Here is a 17671-nt window from a genome sequence, read left to right as displayed (position 1 = left end):
GACGACAGGTAGTACTGACAAATGCAGAGAATTCCCTTGGTTAAGTTTGAGGTACTAGGAAACAGGTGACTGTTTTATGCAAAGCAGTTTTTTTGTTTTCTGTTTTGTTTTGTTTTTGTTTTTGTTTTTTTTTTCCCAAAGCGGCTGCAGTTAGGTCTTGAAAAAAGCTTAAGGTATGAAAACTAGAAAAACGCACGGAAAGTTGTGCGTCAGAAAATGTTGTTCCCCTAAGAAGTCTTCTACTGCCACGGAGCTTGTTTCCACGCACTGTCCACGACCACCACAGGGCACGCCGTGCCCGGGAGGCGCTGCGCGTCCCCGCAACGAGCGAAACTTCCACGCTGAAGATCCGGGAGGGAAGGTGTAGTGATGGAAAAGGAGCCACATATTCCAACCATTTAAATAACTTTAATTTACATACTCACTCACACAGGTACCAGTGCTTTGAAAATAGATTGTTCAGTCCGAAAAAGCAGCTTTGTTCTGTCTTCTCTTTTCTGTCCCCCACGTCTCAGCCCGAGCTGGCCCTCCCACTTCGCATCACAGTTCAAGTAAGGTTGTGATCCAGAATTCCACCCCACGCTTATTCCTTCTCGGCCTCTGCGTTCTCCAGGAGAGATCTGTCGGCAGCGACTACGCAGATGGCTACTGTCTCACTCTTGAGGGAAAAGTCTATCCCGAGCGCCTCGTCATCTTCCTTCTCCTCTATGCAGGGCATCTTAACACTGTCCTGCACGCTCTCCTGCAGCTGGATCTCTTCTCTGCTCACCTGCTGGGTGTCATTCAACGCCCTGGAGAAACATGGATGGCAGAGACGGGTGAGTGTTTGTTGTTTCTTAGTTAAATGAAAAAAAGACTCACATCCTTAACAAAAGGCCTTGGGGTTTCCTTGGAACAAATGCCACGAAAAGGATGACTAAGTTGTGAGTGACTTATCCTTGCTACACGTTGTGCTTAGGTCAAGTATTCCTGGTACTTGAACCTACAGAAATATCCATTATCATACTATGGTTTGATGACATCATGCTTTGATGACATCAGATTAATATAACGGTTTTATGTTTCCCGCCTCTACTGGGAACAGAGAGAAGTTGTAAGTGGTCAGAGCAAGTATTGTCTTATGCTCAAACTCACCAGCGGAACCCGGAAGCTAGGAGACTGGCTGTGTTTATTAAGACTAAAAGAGCAGCAGCCCCGGTATCAAAGAGTTAACGGACAGGCCCAGAAACAAATCATAGAAATAAACGAAAAGCAAAAACCCGAAGACCGAACCCGCGCCTTGGGAAGCCGAGTTATAGTCTCTGAAGTTTAGACGCTTCAGGTCTCGGGGGTATTTTCTGCTAAAAGGACCAACTCGTAGGCGCTCTATCTGGTAGACTAAGGACAGTTTTATATTCAAGGATCTTACAGGTGTTTTACAGGTGTGCTCCCACCTACCTGGGAGGCAGGCAGAAGCTGGCTCTGTCCCCGAGGCAGAGCACGGAAGGCACCAAGAGGTGCGTGGGAATGTTCCAGGCCACTCGGGGAATGAGTCATCAGAGGCAGGAACAGAAGCCAGATCTTTTGACCCCGGTCCACGCTCTATCAGAGAACGCCACGCTAATGAAAGCTGAAGGGACACTGGCTGGAGAAAGCGCGAAACTTGTACGCGAGGGCTTGGGTGGGATTTGTCATTCGTCTCCAAGGTGATTTTTTCATTAGACTTGTGTCTGGGTGACCATTGAAAACACCAACAGAAGAGGAGAAACCTAGCTCCTGACCTCTGCCTCTCCTCCCATGCCCGGATCTGTGACACCGAGGGGTCTGGGTGCCGGCAGGGGGACCAAAACACAACGGAGAACCTGACCTCCCGACCCCCTCCCTCTGGGCAAAGGCGTGTGGGGATGGCTCAACTTACATGCCGTGTCTCAGCACGTGCCGCTCCCACTCGGAGCCCTGGGAAAACGCCCGCCCGCAGAACTCGCACGGAAAGCGCTTCTGAGCGTTCACGGCAGCCCCACGGTCAGCAAACCTCATCAGATCTGTAAGGAGAAAGCGGAACAAGCGTTACCTGCGGGCGGCGGGAGAGGTAAGCCAGCGTTTAGGAGACCTCCTTGCCTGCCTTCCCTCCCGGGTCACACTTGTGAGAGCAAGTTCCAGATCCCCTGTCCTTTCTCCCACCGGCTTTTCACCCGAGGGCACTTCTGGAACGGCTCTCGAGGACCGTCCCTGGTTCCCAGGCCCCACGCGTGCCCGTCCCCACCTCCAGCTGCTTCTGTCGCAAACCACCTGGGTCATTCCCACGGCGTCTCAGCAGGTTCCCTATCCAATCTCCCCGCCCGTGATGGTCTGGTAGTGCCTCACCATGTAGCACTATACTTGACACAAGTTTGCTCACTAAAAAGAATAGAGGCTCCTGCAAGCATGGCCCAGGTCACACGCAGACCCGGGGTGGGGTTTCGACGCCTTCCAGTGGGAACGCCGTCCTGACTCCCGATGGCGGTCGCGGTTGTCGTAACCAACACCTCACGGGGCTCCGAGCACCAGATGCCTGAAGGTGTGTGCTGGACAACGGGAGGCCGGCGTGGGAAAGAGAGCGTGACCCCGGCTAACGAGGGAGCCTGGCCAGCTGCCCGGCCCCTGCTCCTCAAGCGGCGAAACCCGGGAAGGTGGGGACACGCAGGCATTTCTGGACACGTCTGTTGTAGACAGCCAACGTGGACTGTCATTGTTTTTTCTCCTCCGTGGCGCTGCACACATGGTAAGGGTCTGATAAGCGTGAGTTGGGCGGCTAATTGTTTCCAGGCCACGCCTCCTGGCAACCTCCAAGACAGGAGCTTCTGTGACCTTGGTGGGGGTCTCGAGTCCCCAGCCCATGGGTCTTTCAGGACACCGCAGCAGCCAAACTCTGCCGGGGCTCGCACCACAGGTCGAGTACAGCTCTGCAGCCACGCGGCGGCGGCGGCGGCGGCGGGCAGGACTGACCACCTCCCCAGATCTGGTCCCTCGGTGCCTGAACCTACAAGACGTTACGGGGAGACGGCTCCTGGTTGCAAGCTTCCAGCTCATCCAACTGTAGGATGGCGCCCACAGGGTAGGCATCTCCGTGCTGCCTTCATCTTCAGCGCACACAGCTATGTGAACGGGGCCAGTGTGAACAAAAGCACAAAGCCTTTTTCTCACAAATTAAGAAGATCACCACACCAGCCATTAAAAATAATTGCACAGACTATCTCCCTTGATTCCTTTCACTGGAAATGAGACAGCACCATCTGCTCGGCGCATTAATTTCTTAGCAGGGATTATCTTGGGCAAGAAATCAACAGAATGCCTTCCTGACTCCTCCCAACTGCATAATGAGAGGGGGTGGGGAGGAGCCTGCCTGGGTTAATGTTGGTTTCTTCATGCCTGGTTTCTTCTCTTTCAAATTCCCTCCGAGCTTTCTAGGCGGCACCTGCCGGGTGGCCACGCCAGTCCTGTCTCCAGTTCTGGTGCTGGAAGAGGACGCCGGGAATGGGGTACCTACAAGGATGAGGGCCCCCTGAACGAGGGCCTGATGCAAGTCCGCCCTGCCAACGAGGGGCAAGCTCCTGGCACATGGGCGCTTGTACCCTGAGGAACATGAAACCACTCATCTATTCTTTCCGAGGCTCCTCTGGCTCAGCCTCCGAGGAGGCGGCCAATCATTACCTGTCACACGGCAAACAGCTCTCCATCAGCCCGAGCTGCCACGCTAGAGCCACCACCCACTCGCCTCCTAGAAGACAGGCCGGCTGCAAACACCCCCGGGCTATTGTGTGTCCTTTCTTCTCGCTGGCAAGAACCCACCTCCATGGTGGGAGATCGATTAGAAGGAGATGAGACAAACTCGAGAGGGACGGACGGGAAGTTAGGCTGATGATTTCCATGAACAGTACTGGAAGTGGCTCCTGTCAATCTCCTACCCAGGGAGAGACAGACAAGCTTCTCCACCCCGAGACTCTTCCCACGTGGTTAAGGCTCATGAATGGGAGGCTACCCTCCAGTGAGAGGCGATCAGACGCGATGAACCTCTTTCTAGTCCAACCGAGCGGGTCTGAAGCTCATGTGAGGGGGCGGCCACGCAGCGCCTGGTGCCCACACTTCCAACTGCCACCTTTTCCCCTTGTCTCTGCTTTTACGTGGAGGAGTCACCGGGGAGGCCTCACAGGGGCTCTTGCCTCTGCAATGCTTATCACCTCTGAGTTCACGTGTGCTCGCTTTAAAGACTCAGAAGTCGTAGGACCTGGGGCAGGAGGGCGGGGCCTCAGGAGGCACAGGAGCCCCTCTGTCAGAGGACCCCTTTCCAGAGAACTCGGGGAGCAGTGCACTGATCCCATCACCAAGAACATATCTACGGAATCTGAGAAAGAAAATGCCAAACCAAGCTTCTCAGACCACAGCCACTGTCCATGCAAGAGACGGGGGAGTCTGGCCCCTGCGAACAGATGCTGTAATGTCTGTCACAAGGGCAACCAACCTACCCGGTGAGGGTGCTTCCTTTGTTACTTATTTCCCAGGTTACCGCGGGCACGCTGGCACACCCTGGAAACAGCAGTCCCTGCTGCCGTCCTAGCCAAAGGGGGCTCCCACTTTGCAAACCTGTGGTCTCCTGCCACAGCGTCATGGTGGGGTGGGTGGGGATGGAGTGGGAGTGGGAGGAGGTCAGGAAAAAAACCGGGAGAACCTCGGAGGGAAATGGTCACCAAATACTCTTCCTCAGGCTTGCAGATTGACCAAGGAGGGGGAAAAAAAAAAGCTATTTTTGTAAAAGTGTGTACCTTAGAGTGAGACCCTAATGGCCACAAAATTGACAGAATTCAGGGTCAAGTTCCCTTCAGTGAACAGGGCCACTGTCCACAGGGTTGGGGAACAGGACATCGTGTAAAAGGGATCTTGCCTTTGGAGCCAAAAGACGAAATTCCATCTCTAGTGTTCTGTTTTTTAAACTTTGCACGAGCTCTTAACTTTTCTGGGCCTTTATTTTCCCAATTGTAAAATGACAGTAATACCACCTACATGGCAGGGTTATCATCTATCAGGTGGTTACCACGTTCCAAGGACTGGTTTGTGTCTTGTGTGTGTCTCACTGGAGCTGTACACAGAACCCTAGTAGGCAGGTGATATTATTATTATTGATGATGAATGCACAGGGAGCTCCCCAGTCATACAGCTATTACCCAGTCAAACAGCTACTAGGCCAGTGGTCGGCAAACGCATTAGTCAACAGAGCCAAATATCAACAGTACGACAATTGAAATTTCTTTTGAGAGCAAAATTTTTTAAAACTTAAACTTCTTCTAACACCACTTCTTCAAAATAGACTCGCCCAGGCCGTGGTATTTTGTGGAAGAGCCACACTCAAGGGGCCAAAGAGCTGCATGTGGCTCGAGAGCCGCAGTTTGCCGACCACGGTACTAGCAGAACTGAAGCCAAACCCCGGCAGGCCAACTGCAGGTCCCTCTCCACGACATGAGATTAAAGAAGCAAAGGCATCTGGAAACCCCCAGCACTGGGCCTGGCACAGGCTGCTGCTCCGCAGTGGCAACTAACGCCGTGCCCCTCAGCACTGCGGTGACATCTACCGTCTATTTCTCCGGCTGCGGTACCCGTGTGATTCTGATAAGTCTGCAGTAACTAAAGGTAACAGGTTTCAACCTATCTGCTCATTGCACTATCTTGGGATTTCCACAATATTCTGCGTTGATCGATGTAGAGAACAACTCTACATACATGCCTGTCTGTAATTACATATACTTTCAACAAACTTCATTTTGAAGATAATTATAGACTAAGAAGAAGTTGGAAAAATAGCACAAAAATTCCATGAGACCTTCCCCCGTGTCCCCTGTAAACACATGACTAAATGAAAACTACTGGTTTTGTCAAAACCAACAGCAAGGCGGTTAAGGGAGGGCCATGCTGAGGACAGAGGGGGGAGGGGGGGGGGGCCTCAGGATTCATCTCAGCCTCCCCCACTCACAGCCTCACCAGGGTGAGCCCCGCAGCAGCAATTTCAAATCAGCGTCCCATTGGGCGTTCACTGACATTCCCTGATAGCTCTAGTGCCATCCATCTTGCCATTGGCCAGTCCTTACACTAAGACCCCAAAGACACCCCTTTTCCTTATTAAAAACACCACTCTACATTGTTAATAAACAAATCAACCACAGCGAGAGAGAAAATGCCCGTTTCCCTCGGAGTTTCTGCAGCTGGGGAGAGTTTACAAGACACGGCCCCTGACAGGTTTCTCGAGTCAGTCGGTTCTGCTCCTGAACTAAGGGATCACTCCTTCTGTTATTCCTACAGCACCCCCCTGCCTCCCTGTCTCCCCACAGACACGCTGGCTGCCACAGGGGCCCGGAGAGCGGGCGAGACTCACCTCTGTCCTCGGCCTTGCCCACGTCCTCCTCCTTGTCCTCGTCCTCGCTGCTGGAGCTCTCCAGCTTGCCCTTCATCTGCTCCAGCTGGTCCAGGTTGACCCGTCCGACCAGCTCGAAGTTCCGGCTCACCTGAAAGAGGCCAAGCGCACGATGGGAGCGGGCCGCGGACGGGTGGGGGGAGAGCTCTCCAGCACCCTTACCCCTTGCCCTGTCTGCTTCTGGAACCAGGACCGAAGGCCACCAGTGCCTAGGCGGTCCTCCTCTCCACGGAGACGCTGTTTCTGAGGGGGGTGCTCCCACATCCCACCGTTTTCAATGGGACTGTCAACATCGGGCCCTCCTTACTGAACTTAGTGAGAAAAGTGAGCTGTTGGCCAGAAAGCAAAAGTACCATAAAGCTTGGGGAGTAGAAGGGGCGGCCAGTAAACAGTCTTTTGTTTCTTTGTCAATCCTCACCCGAGGATATTTTTTCCAGTGATTTTCAGACAGAGTGGAAGGGAGGGAGGAAGTGGGGGGGAGGGGGAGAGGAACATCGAAGGGAGAGAGAGACATATTGATTAGTTGTCTCCCGCCCTGCCAGGGATCGAATCCACGCTCTAACCACTGAGCACCCGGCCAGGGCTGGGAAATCGTTTTTAGTTGAATTCCAAGCAGTGACCTTTGTAAGCCACCCAGTTCTCCTGGAGGCGAAGAGGCTCTAAGTATCCCGAGAACCGGCGGTGAGAGTCGCAGCCTCTTCCCCCACGGTCCCGCCACCTGCAGGGCTGCAGGCTGTCCCCGCAACAGTGACTGGATTCCTAACTCACACGCTGACCAGGAGCCACAGGTTAGCACAGAACTCGGGTCAACACACAGCCATGGGCTACCCCTGTGGCAGGTAGCTGGGCTCCCCCGCTGCAGGGAGGGGCGGAGGCAGGACCCACAGAGAAGGAGACCCCGTCTGGCCCCCAGAGGCTCACAGTGTACTAGCAGCTGGGGAGGGAAGGCAGACGCCCATAGCTGCTCCACAGAGAGAGAGTGTAAGGAGGACAAGGAGAGGACAGGGAGGAGGTACAAGACAATCCCAAGATATTCCCTGGACCAGACTGGAACACACATTCGCTGAGCACCGCGGCTCCAGATGCCGGGCGGACGGGAACATCACCATCAGCTGTGACAAACGTGAGAGACACTCGCAGTATCAGGGCCGACGCGCAGTCAGTCCTCTGACAGGCTCGATACTGTCCCGACCGCGTTCCGTAAGAGGGAGCGTTTCAGAGGAGGAGGAACACTCGGGATAAAAGCTCTTTTGAAACCAGAGGAACAATACATGGATCGAATACAACGAGGAACCCAGGAAAGCAGCAAGACATCGGGGTGGGAGCGAGGACTGCGTCCGTCTCAGTGCTCAACACTCGGGGTCAGCGAGTTGTTGTTCTGCTCATTAAAAAAGCTGTAAAAGCTAACAGGCTAAAGTGAGGAGGAGGAGGAGGAAGCTGGCTCAGAATCTCGATTTCTCCTTCCACCCGTCTAGTAAGCGTCCACAGCAACAGGCTCAAAAGCACTTTTGCTTGTGGCACCTTCCTAACCAGGGGTTTATCCACCAGGCCTCACTCCCACAGACCGATGTGAAGTTTTTATTTTTTATTTTTTAATGTTTTATTTTTATTTTTCACATGTGTCCTTATTCCCCCATAATCTCCCACCCCCCACTTATGCCCTCACCCCCTTGTTGTCTGTGTCCATTGGTTAGGCTCATATGCATGCACACAAGTCCCTTGGTTGATCTCTCCACCTTACCCCCACCCTCCCCTACCTTCCCTGAGGTATGATGTTCTGATTGACATTTCTCAGTCTCTGGATCTGTTCTTGTTCATCAATCTATGCCATTCATTACATTCCACAAATGAGTGAGATCATGTGATATTTGTCTTTCTCCAACTGGCTTATTTCACTCAGCATAATGCTATCTCCATCCATGTTGTTGCAAATGGTAGGAACTCCTTTTTTACCGCAGCGTAGTATTCCATTGTGTAGATGTACCACAGTTTTTTAACCCACTCATCTGCTGATGGGCACTTAGGCTGTTTCCAAATCTTAGCTATGGTGAATTGTGCTGCTATGAACATAGGGGTGCATATATCCTTTCTGAATGGTGTTTCTAGTTTATTGGGATAATTTCCTAGAAGTGGGATTATACTGGGTCAAATGGGAGTTCCATTTTTAGTTTTTTGAGGAAACTCCATACTGTTCTCCACAGTGGCTGCACCAGTCTGCATCCCACCAGCAGTGCTACTAATTCATTTTTCGACATGAAGTGAGAGGGGGTAGGGCACGGGAGCAAGAGCTCTGAAGTCAGAGAGACCTAAATTCAAGTCCAGGGTTTGCCGTACTCAGACTCTGGGCAAGTTATCCAACACAAATGCCCTCATTTATAAAAGGGGGGTCAGCACACCACCCGAAACACAGCAGTTCCCCCAAATGTCGTTTCCTGCCCCTTGCTGGGAATGTGGTCTTTTCCAATTTTGGCTTTTGGAAAAGGCGTATGATAAGCATTGTCAATGCATATTTATGAAGTTATGTTTAGCCACAAAGTCTGTATTTTAACCCAATAGCATTTATGACAAATATCTGAATAGAAGTTTTCTAGGTTGCCAGTTTTCAAGGAAAAGGAGGCAAGGTTCCAATCTGCCTAACTTTGAACTATGTGTAAAAAAAACCATCTTTTAAATGACTAGTACTTAAAAGGCAGCCTTTTCTGGCCACCTTCTCCCACATCCCACCTTCAGCCAGGCCACCTGTGTAAGGGACATGAGGGGTGGCAAGATGCCAGCAAACAAAAATGATGAAACCGAGAACGGCCAAAAGGAAATCCCGTATTGTTTAATCCAGTAAGTCTTCATTGATCCGTTCATTCATTGGACAAGGACTTCCTGAGGGCCTACTGTGTGTCAGGCCCTGCACCAGGTACCAGAGCCCTGCTTCCCAAGGGCTCCAGTGACAGACCTGTCACCAAACCGAATGTTCCTTTTTTCTTTCCCGCCTCCCTCTTTCCCTTCACTGGGAAACTTAACATTTTGGATTCTGCACAATTCTGAAAGAGTGCAAGACCTTTTCATGGTCTTGATCGTGTTGGGTTCTAACTCTACTTTAAGTCCCCCGGTCAGCCAGCCAATATTAATCTTACTACACAAGACTCCTCGCTGCATTTCTGAGCCCATCTCTCACCTGGATTAATGCCATGTCCTCCCTCCGTCATCCATTCTTACTCCTCTTGCATCTAATCTCCGGTGCCTTCTGAGTGATCTTTAAAAAATTTAAATCTGTTCATGTCAGTCTCCGCTTGCCCTGAGGAAAAAATCCTCATTTCTTACTGAGACTTGTGTGGCGGGCGATCACCGTACCCTGGCCCGCCCTCTGCCGGCTGTCTCCCCTTTGCTCCCACGGCCCTGGACTCGCTGAGCTTCCTGGGATCTGCCACGCTCTTGACCCTGTTCCCTCCCCTCCCTCCCGTGCACTTGCCATTTCCCGTTTGGCCTGCCTCCTTACGTGGTGACTTCTGTCTTCCAGCCTCGCTTCAGTGTCAAACTCCTCCTTGGTTAAATATCCTTGCTCTGCACTCTCACACACCCTGCACTCGCCTTTGGTAATTCGTCCCCCTCAGTAATTAATTGTTTATGGCCTGCACACACTCCCCTCTGCCTCCCACCCAAACTGCTCTGCATCCGACTCCCAGCGGGATCGCACCGGCCAGGCCTGGCGTGGCATACATATTCTGTGTATCAGCGGCATTCTTAATCACTGTATAACGTTTCATTAGGGGATGCGTTATAGTTTACTGTTCCCATGTGAGTTTACCTTTGGCTTTTCTGGCTTTTCACTATTAAAAATGCAGTAATAGACCTTATTGTATGTAATCCTTTCTTTCCTGTTTAGCTTTAATTTTACAGGCTAAATTTGCAGAGGTGAAATTACAGGGTCAAAAATCAAAGAGTTTGGACTTTATTGAAATTCCAATGTGTGTGTGAGTTGGTTTCTGGAATGAGCCTACACGTCACTTCCGGACCTGGAGACGGGAGGGTATCTGACCACCTTTCTAACGGTGCAGAGGACAACTTAGGGAAATTCACCTTCTCCTCTGGAGATGAAGGTAACTTATTACCCGTTTTCCAAAAGGCCCACAACAGAGGGAGAAAAAAGAAGCGTACGAGTTTAAGATTTAGGAGCCTTCTGAAGGCAGAAGCCACACGTGGCTTTGAAGGGTAGATTGTTCAAATACATACTCACTCAGACTATAAAACTATATGCAGCCCTGGCCAGTGTGGCTCAGTTGGTTGGAGCATCGTCCCATACACCAAAGGGTGGTGGGTTCAATTCCCGGTCAGGGCAGTACCCACGCTGCGGGTTCAGTTCTGGTCAGGGCCTGTACTGGAGGCAACCAATTGATGTTTCTCTCTCTCCCTCTCATCAATGAAAGGCATATCCTCAGGTGAAGGTTAAAAAAACAAAACAAAACTATACACAGATCCTTATATCCTGTGAAAGTTATTTGTGAATGCCCCAAACCCCAAAGTCCCCTGTGAAGGCCACTAACCCAGAGTCGGGGTGAAGTCTGCCATCCAATGGGAACGTGGGATAAGGGGCATCGGCCAGCAAATGCTTTCCCCTGGAAGTTAACCTTGCACCGATGACGCTGCCAACCCTTCCACGCTCACGCTGAGTGTTCAAGCCTCAAGGCACCCTATGATTTACAAACATTACCAAGTTGAGCATGCATTTTCCTAGAGTGCTAGGTGGCAAACCCAGTCTTACAGGAAGAACTGATAAAAACTTGTTAACGAAAAAGCGCAACTGGACACCCCTGTCTGCAGATTACGTAGCAGACGCGAAGTGGGGCAGCCGGCGGTGAGGAGCAATCCGCCCAATGTCTCCCCAGTTTCCTCCTACCGACGCAACATCGGTACCTTCAGAAAGGGCCACCCAGCCAGGGTGTTCGCATCACCTAACACTCCATGTCCGCGTTAAGGAGGAAGGCCAAAGGGAACACGACACCGGAGAACACGGGAAAACTGCCCCTCCCATCACAAAGGCCTCTCCCGTCACAAGCGGAGAGCGTGTCGTGGGCGCACATTTGCAAGGACTCACGGCCAGGCTGGCCAGTCTTCGGGGAGGGCCAGGCGAGCACGTGTCTTAGGCTTTCAGGACCCCACAGTCTCCGTCACAACTACCCAACTGCTGTACTCAGCACTGAAACCCAAATTTTATGTCATTTCACGTGTCACAAAATATTACTCTTGATTTTCCCCCAGCCATTTAAAATGTCAAAACCCCTCTTAGCTGGCGGGCCACATGAAACCAGGTGGCGGCCGGGTGTGGTCCCGGGGCCAGAGTTTGCCACCCTGATGACCATAGCCGGGGGTTTACCCAGCAGACCTCGGCGCCACCTGGGACGTCAGAATGGGGAGGAGGGAGAGAAGGCAGTGGGAGGAACCTTCGGCAGGGCAGTGTCTCCACAGCTCCTTACAGGAAGATGGCCAAAGGTGCAGGTCAAAACCTTCAGTTCTCAGGTGAGAGCATTTCCATCAGAGCGCTCGTCAAGCTTCGAGAAGGACATTCAGCGACGTGCGCTCAGGTTCCGTGGGTGGAGAGCTGGGCCAGCACACCTGCCCCCTGTTTTATGGGTCCCTTTATCAAGCACTTAACATGCCGGGCTGTGTTCTTTATTTAGCTTTCCGTGCTCAGGGCAGAGGACAAGGTCAGCCGTGTGGTTGACACTCAGCAAATGTTATTTCAATTTACCAGTAACATAAACACTCATAGTAGATCCTAAAACATAGAGAAGTTCATAATATTGCCTTAAGATGTGCGTCCCCACGTTATAAATGTGTTTGCTAATGAGAGAATAAAATTGGACATTTTCTAAAAGATTTTGATTCAATTCCAACCCAACAGCTATTACGCGCTAAAAATTAATCCAGTAATTTTCTATGTATCATTTAACTCCTATAACCACTCTGCAAGATATGCATTATCTTCCCTATTTGTAGATGAGGAAAACAGAACACAAGACAAGCGCGTGCGAAAGCCAGGGTTAGCACTCACATCGTCTGTCAGGTGATAAAGCGCCCACTCCCCTATTATAAGGCCAATCATCTGGAGAAATGTAAAATTATTTACCAAATAGTCAACGTGACCCAACAGGCGGAATACTCCCCTATTATAAGGCCAATCATCTGGAGAAATGTAAAATTATTTACCAAATAGTCAACGTGACCCAACAGGCGGAATACAAGGAAGAGAAAGTACTGTGCCGATAATGCTCTGTTGCAAAACCAGAGGGGATAGAGGAGTAGAGTCTTTTGGGAATTTTTCTTCAGAAGAAAACACTTTCTAAGAACAATAAGGATAAAGATGGTCCATTTCCCTGGAAGGTATATGGAGCACAGAAGTCAAGAAGGCAACTGCTTGCTTTTGCAATCACTGGATCAAATCAGAAAACTTACTTTCCTGCCAGACCCATCCTAGCAAAGCAGACAGCATCAACTCATGTTGAGAATCTCGGCATAACTCCGGTCCCAAGTTCTCCAGAGAGCCGAGTGCAAGGACCATTAAGAACGTCAGACAGCTCTGCTGTTGGCCAGTGGAGCCCTGGCCAGCCTCCCGGGCTGGAAATCAGAGGCAAAGATGCGGATGCTGCCGCCACGTTCTGCTTCTTGGAACAAACAGGACACTTAACATTTCCTACTTGAAGAGTGATTTCATTGATTGATGGAGCAAACGGCTACTGGAGCCTTTACAGCATGCAGGGCACCAGATCAGATTTGGGAAGGAAAGAGAGGTAAATAACGGGGTTTCCGACTTAAGAACAGTGCATCCAATGGCAAGACAGGGACTTGCTGAGAGTCAAGTGCAAGGTCAAGCAGCATGCACTAAGGGCCTTTATGGAGGGAGAAGGAAAGTCCTATGGACGCCTGGAAGCAGGAGCAATTACTTCTGATGGGAGAGTTCAGTGGACAGTTTCGAAGGATATAGAGAACGTCGAACATCTCCTGGGGAAATATCATCTCAGGCTCTGCCTGGCAAGTCCCTCTGAAAAATGGCCTCACCTCCTTTCATCTATGAATTCTCTCTTCTAAATACATGAATAAACGGGTCTAGAACTGATTAATCAAGAAGCAAGACTAACATAAGGGAAAACAAAGCTGAAACGACCTAATCTTCTAGAGAAACCTTTAGCTTGCAGAAATCCTTGGGGCTTGTAAAGCTAAAGCTGCTAGTAATAATTATTAAATAAAATAAAAAAGTGGCCTTAACAAAAGGAAGATAAACGATCCAATCAAAAAATGGGCAAAGGATCTAAATAGACACTTTTCGAAAGAGGACATACAGAAGGTCCAGAGACATATGAAAACATGCTCCAAGTCACTAATCATCCGAAAGATGCAAATCAAAACGACAATGCGGTACCATCTCACACCTGTCAGAATGGCTATCATCAACAAACGACAAGTGCTGGTGAGAATGCAGAGAAAAAGGAACCCTCGTGCTCTGCTGGTGGGAATGCAGACTGGTGCAGCCACTGTGGAGAACGGTATGGAGTTTCCTCAAAAAGTTAAAAAATGGAACTCCCATTTGACCCAGTATAATCCCACTTCTAGGACTATATCCTAAGAAACCAGAAACACTAATCAGAAAGGATATATGCACCCCTATGTTCATAGCAGCACAATTTACAATAGCTAAGATTTGGAAACAACCTAAGTGTCCATCAGCAGATGAGTGGATTAAAAACTGTGGTACATCTACACAACGGAATACTACGCTGCTATAAAAAAGAAGGAACTTTTACCATTTGCAGCAGCATGGATGGACCTGGAGATCATTATGCTAAGTGAAATAAGCCAGTCGGAGAAAGATAAATATCACATGATCTCTCACTCATATGTGGGATATAATGATCAACATAATCTGATGAACAAGAATAGATCCCGAGACAAATGCTAGAGGAGAAGGGTTAGAGAGCAACCAAAGGACTTGTATGCATGCATATTAGCATAACCAATGGACACAGACACTGTGGCGGTGGGGGCTTGCCCGGGGTGGGAATGGCTTGGGCGGGGGGAGGGGGGAGAGTCAGTTGGGGAAAAAGGAGACATATGTAAAACTTTAGACAATAAAAAAAAATAATAATAAAAGTGGCCAAATGTATGTTTATGATCTGGCATTGGAGAAGGTGCTTCTTTTGTTTCTTCTCATTTACTTTGCTGGAAACAAATGCTCTATGTGACTTTTTTTTTTTTTTTTTGCCACTGTGGATTTCACTGGTCCAGAAAGCTGAACAATTTTATTGGAATCACTAAACTGCTGGTAATTCCTCCTGAGCTTTGTGTTCTGCTGCTTTTGCCAAACTGGCGAAAAGGAAGAGATACGAGTTCCTTAGAGTTCAGCCGCCTGAGGCTCCATTTGTATAAAAAAATTAAAAACATTTCCAAGTAAATTAAATTAGTGACTGTGTATTGCCTGAATAGACTATCCTTCTAAATTTAATATACCGAACATGACAATTTTATGAGCAAACTAAGTTAGAGATAATATATTTTTATGTTCCTTAAAGTAGCGAAGAGACTTCAGAACCATAAAGAACACTAACAAGGTATTGAATAGAGTTAAACTTTCTTTAAAAAATGTGTTGTTGTTTTTTTAAATGAGAGTGCACAGATTGTGGGTTGGGTTTTTTCTCCCATGACTTCAAGTTTCCTAGAAATGTTACGTTTTAACTTTCACCAGCATTGCTAATAAATGGCACTGTAGATATATGACTTCATTGCGTGTGTGTGTGTGTGTGTGTGTGTGTGTGTGTGTGTATTGGGGGGTGGGGATGGAAGGAGGGAGAATGGAAGGGTTGAAATAATAGAATAGTCTGTCTTTTAGGAAATCTAGTAAGATCAAAAAATGACAGGAAGTGGAGGATGGAAAAAAAAAAGTAAAGACACTGCACTGCTTACTTTAGACTCCAAGACAATGCAAGTGCTTCCTTGTCCACCAGCACAGAGGAAGCCGTGAAGACCAGGTTCTGTGACACCTGGGAAAGGAGTGCTGGTTTGCTACCTCACCTTGGCTTCCGAGGACAAACATGGCAGCGTCAGTGCGGCCACTTGAGAACTGGTTCTTAAAAGGAAGGCTGCATTCAATGCCTCCCCCTCCTGCTGGAACCAGTTTTTGGTCCCATGAACCCTAACAGTCTTTAGAGACATTCCTGAGGTTTATCAGCTTTGCAGGCAGAATGGAGAACTCCAGTTTTCCATGTCCAGTTCTGTGTCATCAAATCCTTTGACTGAAAATACATCCTACAGTGTCTTTTAGTTTCCTCTGTGGATTCTGTCCATCACACGAAATCAGCTAATAAAGCTACTCGTGGAACACAGAGTCTTAAAGCTGAGGAAAAAGAAGCAAACCTTAGCTTAGAACCTATTGCTAAGTCTCCTGCACATTTCTGTTTTTGGCAGTTTACATGTTAACCTGGATCTCAGGCATCTTGTAGACTTATCTGCCCCGGATCAACTTTATGAAAGCTGCAGGAAATTAATATTTATCGAGGGCCTGTTAGGTGCTGGGTCCTGGGAAAAGTGCATCTTTTAGGGGTTGAAGTTCTGCTTTCCTTACTATAAAATTAACCTATGGTATATTTTTAAAAATCATTTTAAATGAACAGTTCAATGAGTTTCAGTGTTCATGCACTTGTGCATCCTTCAACACAATCTGTTTAAGACCCCTTCCATCACTCTAAGAGGTTCCCTCACACCCTCTGCAATGAATCCCTGTGCCCAATCTCCAGCCCCAGCCAACCTCTGACCTGCTTCATCTCTAGTTTTGCCTTTACTGGGAATTTCATATAAATGGTGTCATATAATCTGTAGTCCTTTGTGATTGGCTTTTGTACACTTAACATGATATTTTAAAGAATTACCCACATTGTTGCATGTGTCCATCACTCATTTCTTTTTATTGATAATCAGTATAATTCCACTGTGTGGATATATGTGTCACATTTTATCGGTCTACTTTATGTGGGAGGAGACTTGCTGGATCAGATGGTAAGTGTATGTTTAACTTTTTAAAAAATATATATATTTTATTGATTTTTTTACAGAGTGGAAAGGAAAGGGATAGAGAGTTAGAAACATAGATGAGAGAGAAACATCGATTCAGCTGCCTCTTGCACACTCCCTACTGCGGATGTGCCCAAAACCAAGGTACATGCCCTTGACTGGAATCGAACCTGGGACCCTTGAGTCCACAGGCCGACACTCTATCCACTGAGCCAAACCGGTTAGGGCTGTATGTTTAACTTTTTAACAAATGCCCCAAACGCTCCCAAGTGGATGTGCCATTTTATACTCCAGCCAGCCCTGTGTGAGATTATCTTTGTCATTTTAATTCAATTATCTTATTACTGAGTTGTAAAGGTCCTTTATATTTTTTAGTTAAAGTCCTTTGTTCGGTAATCACTTTGCAAATATTTGCTTAACATCTGTTGCTTGCTTTTTCATTTTCTTAATGGTGTCTTCTGAAGAACAAAAATTTAATTTTGATGACATCTAATTTATTTTTTTCTTTTACTGTCCATAACTTTTGTATTGTATCTAAGAAAATGTTCCCTAACCAAAGGGCAACTTTCTACTCTTTTTCTAGAAGTTTTATACTTTCAGCTCCTTCGTTGAGGTTCACAATACATTTTGATTTAATTTTTGTGTTCACAATACATTTTGATGGTAAGGGTCAATGCTCATTATTTTGCATATGGAAGTCCAACTGTTCTAGCACTTTTTGTTGAAAAACCATCTCTTCCTTATTGCCTTAGCACTGGGATGCAAATCAATTGAGCACATCTCTGAGGATTTATTTCTGGACTTTTCCTTCTGCACCACTGATCCAGGCATCTATCCTTATGCCAATAGCACATGCTCTTGGTTACTGTAGCTTTACAGTAAGTTTTGACATCAAGAAGAGTGAGTCCTCCAATTTTGTTCTTTCTACACACTGTTTAGGCTATTCTAGGTCCTTTGCATTTCCATATACATTTTATTCTCAGTTTGTCAATTTCTACCAATGAACAAAGCCTACTGAGATTTTGACAGATATTACATTGAATATATAGATCAATTTGGGAAGTCTTAACAATATTGAGTCTAGTCCATGAATATGATATATATATTGCCTTAACTTAGTCCTTTTATTTCTCTCAATGATATTTTGTAGTTTTCAGCTTTCACACTTCTTGTGTTAAAATTTATTTATTATTTTTTTCTTTT

The 17671-nt window shown here is 48.0% G+C and overlaps 1 protein-coding gene across 1 annotated transcript in view; it reads right to left on the bottom strand.

Annotated features, from left to right (window-relative positions):
• Nucleotides 1–388: 388 nt before the first annotated feature.
• ZNF462 (zinc finger protein 462) overlaps nucleotides 389–17671 on the bottom strand; it is a 131825-nt gene continuing 114542 nt past the window's right edge. The window contains exons 11-13 of the mRNA XM_008141829.3: nucleotides 6380–6509; nucleotides 1898–2021; nucleotides 389–791 (exon numbers count right to left, since the gene is read on the bottom strand). Of these exons, the coding sequence (XP_008140051.2) occupies nucleotides 584–791; nucleotides 1898–2021; nucleotides 6380–6509 (462 nt within the window). The 3' untranslated portion in view covers nucleotides 389–583. The remainder of the gene's footprint in view (nucleotides 792–1897; nucleotides 2022–6379; nucleotides 6510–17671) is intronic.

The sequence above is a fragment of the Eptesicus fuscus genome, chromosome 15 (genome assembly GCF_027574615.1).
Source record: "Eptesicus fuscus isolate TK198812 chromosome 15, DD_ASM_mEF_20220401, whole genome shotgun sequence".
Lineage (NCBI taxonomy): Eukaryota > Metazoa > Chordata > Mammalia > Chiroptera > Vespertilionidae > Eptesicus > Eptesicus fuscus.
This window is presented reverse-complemented; position numbering and strand designations above follow the sequence as displayed.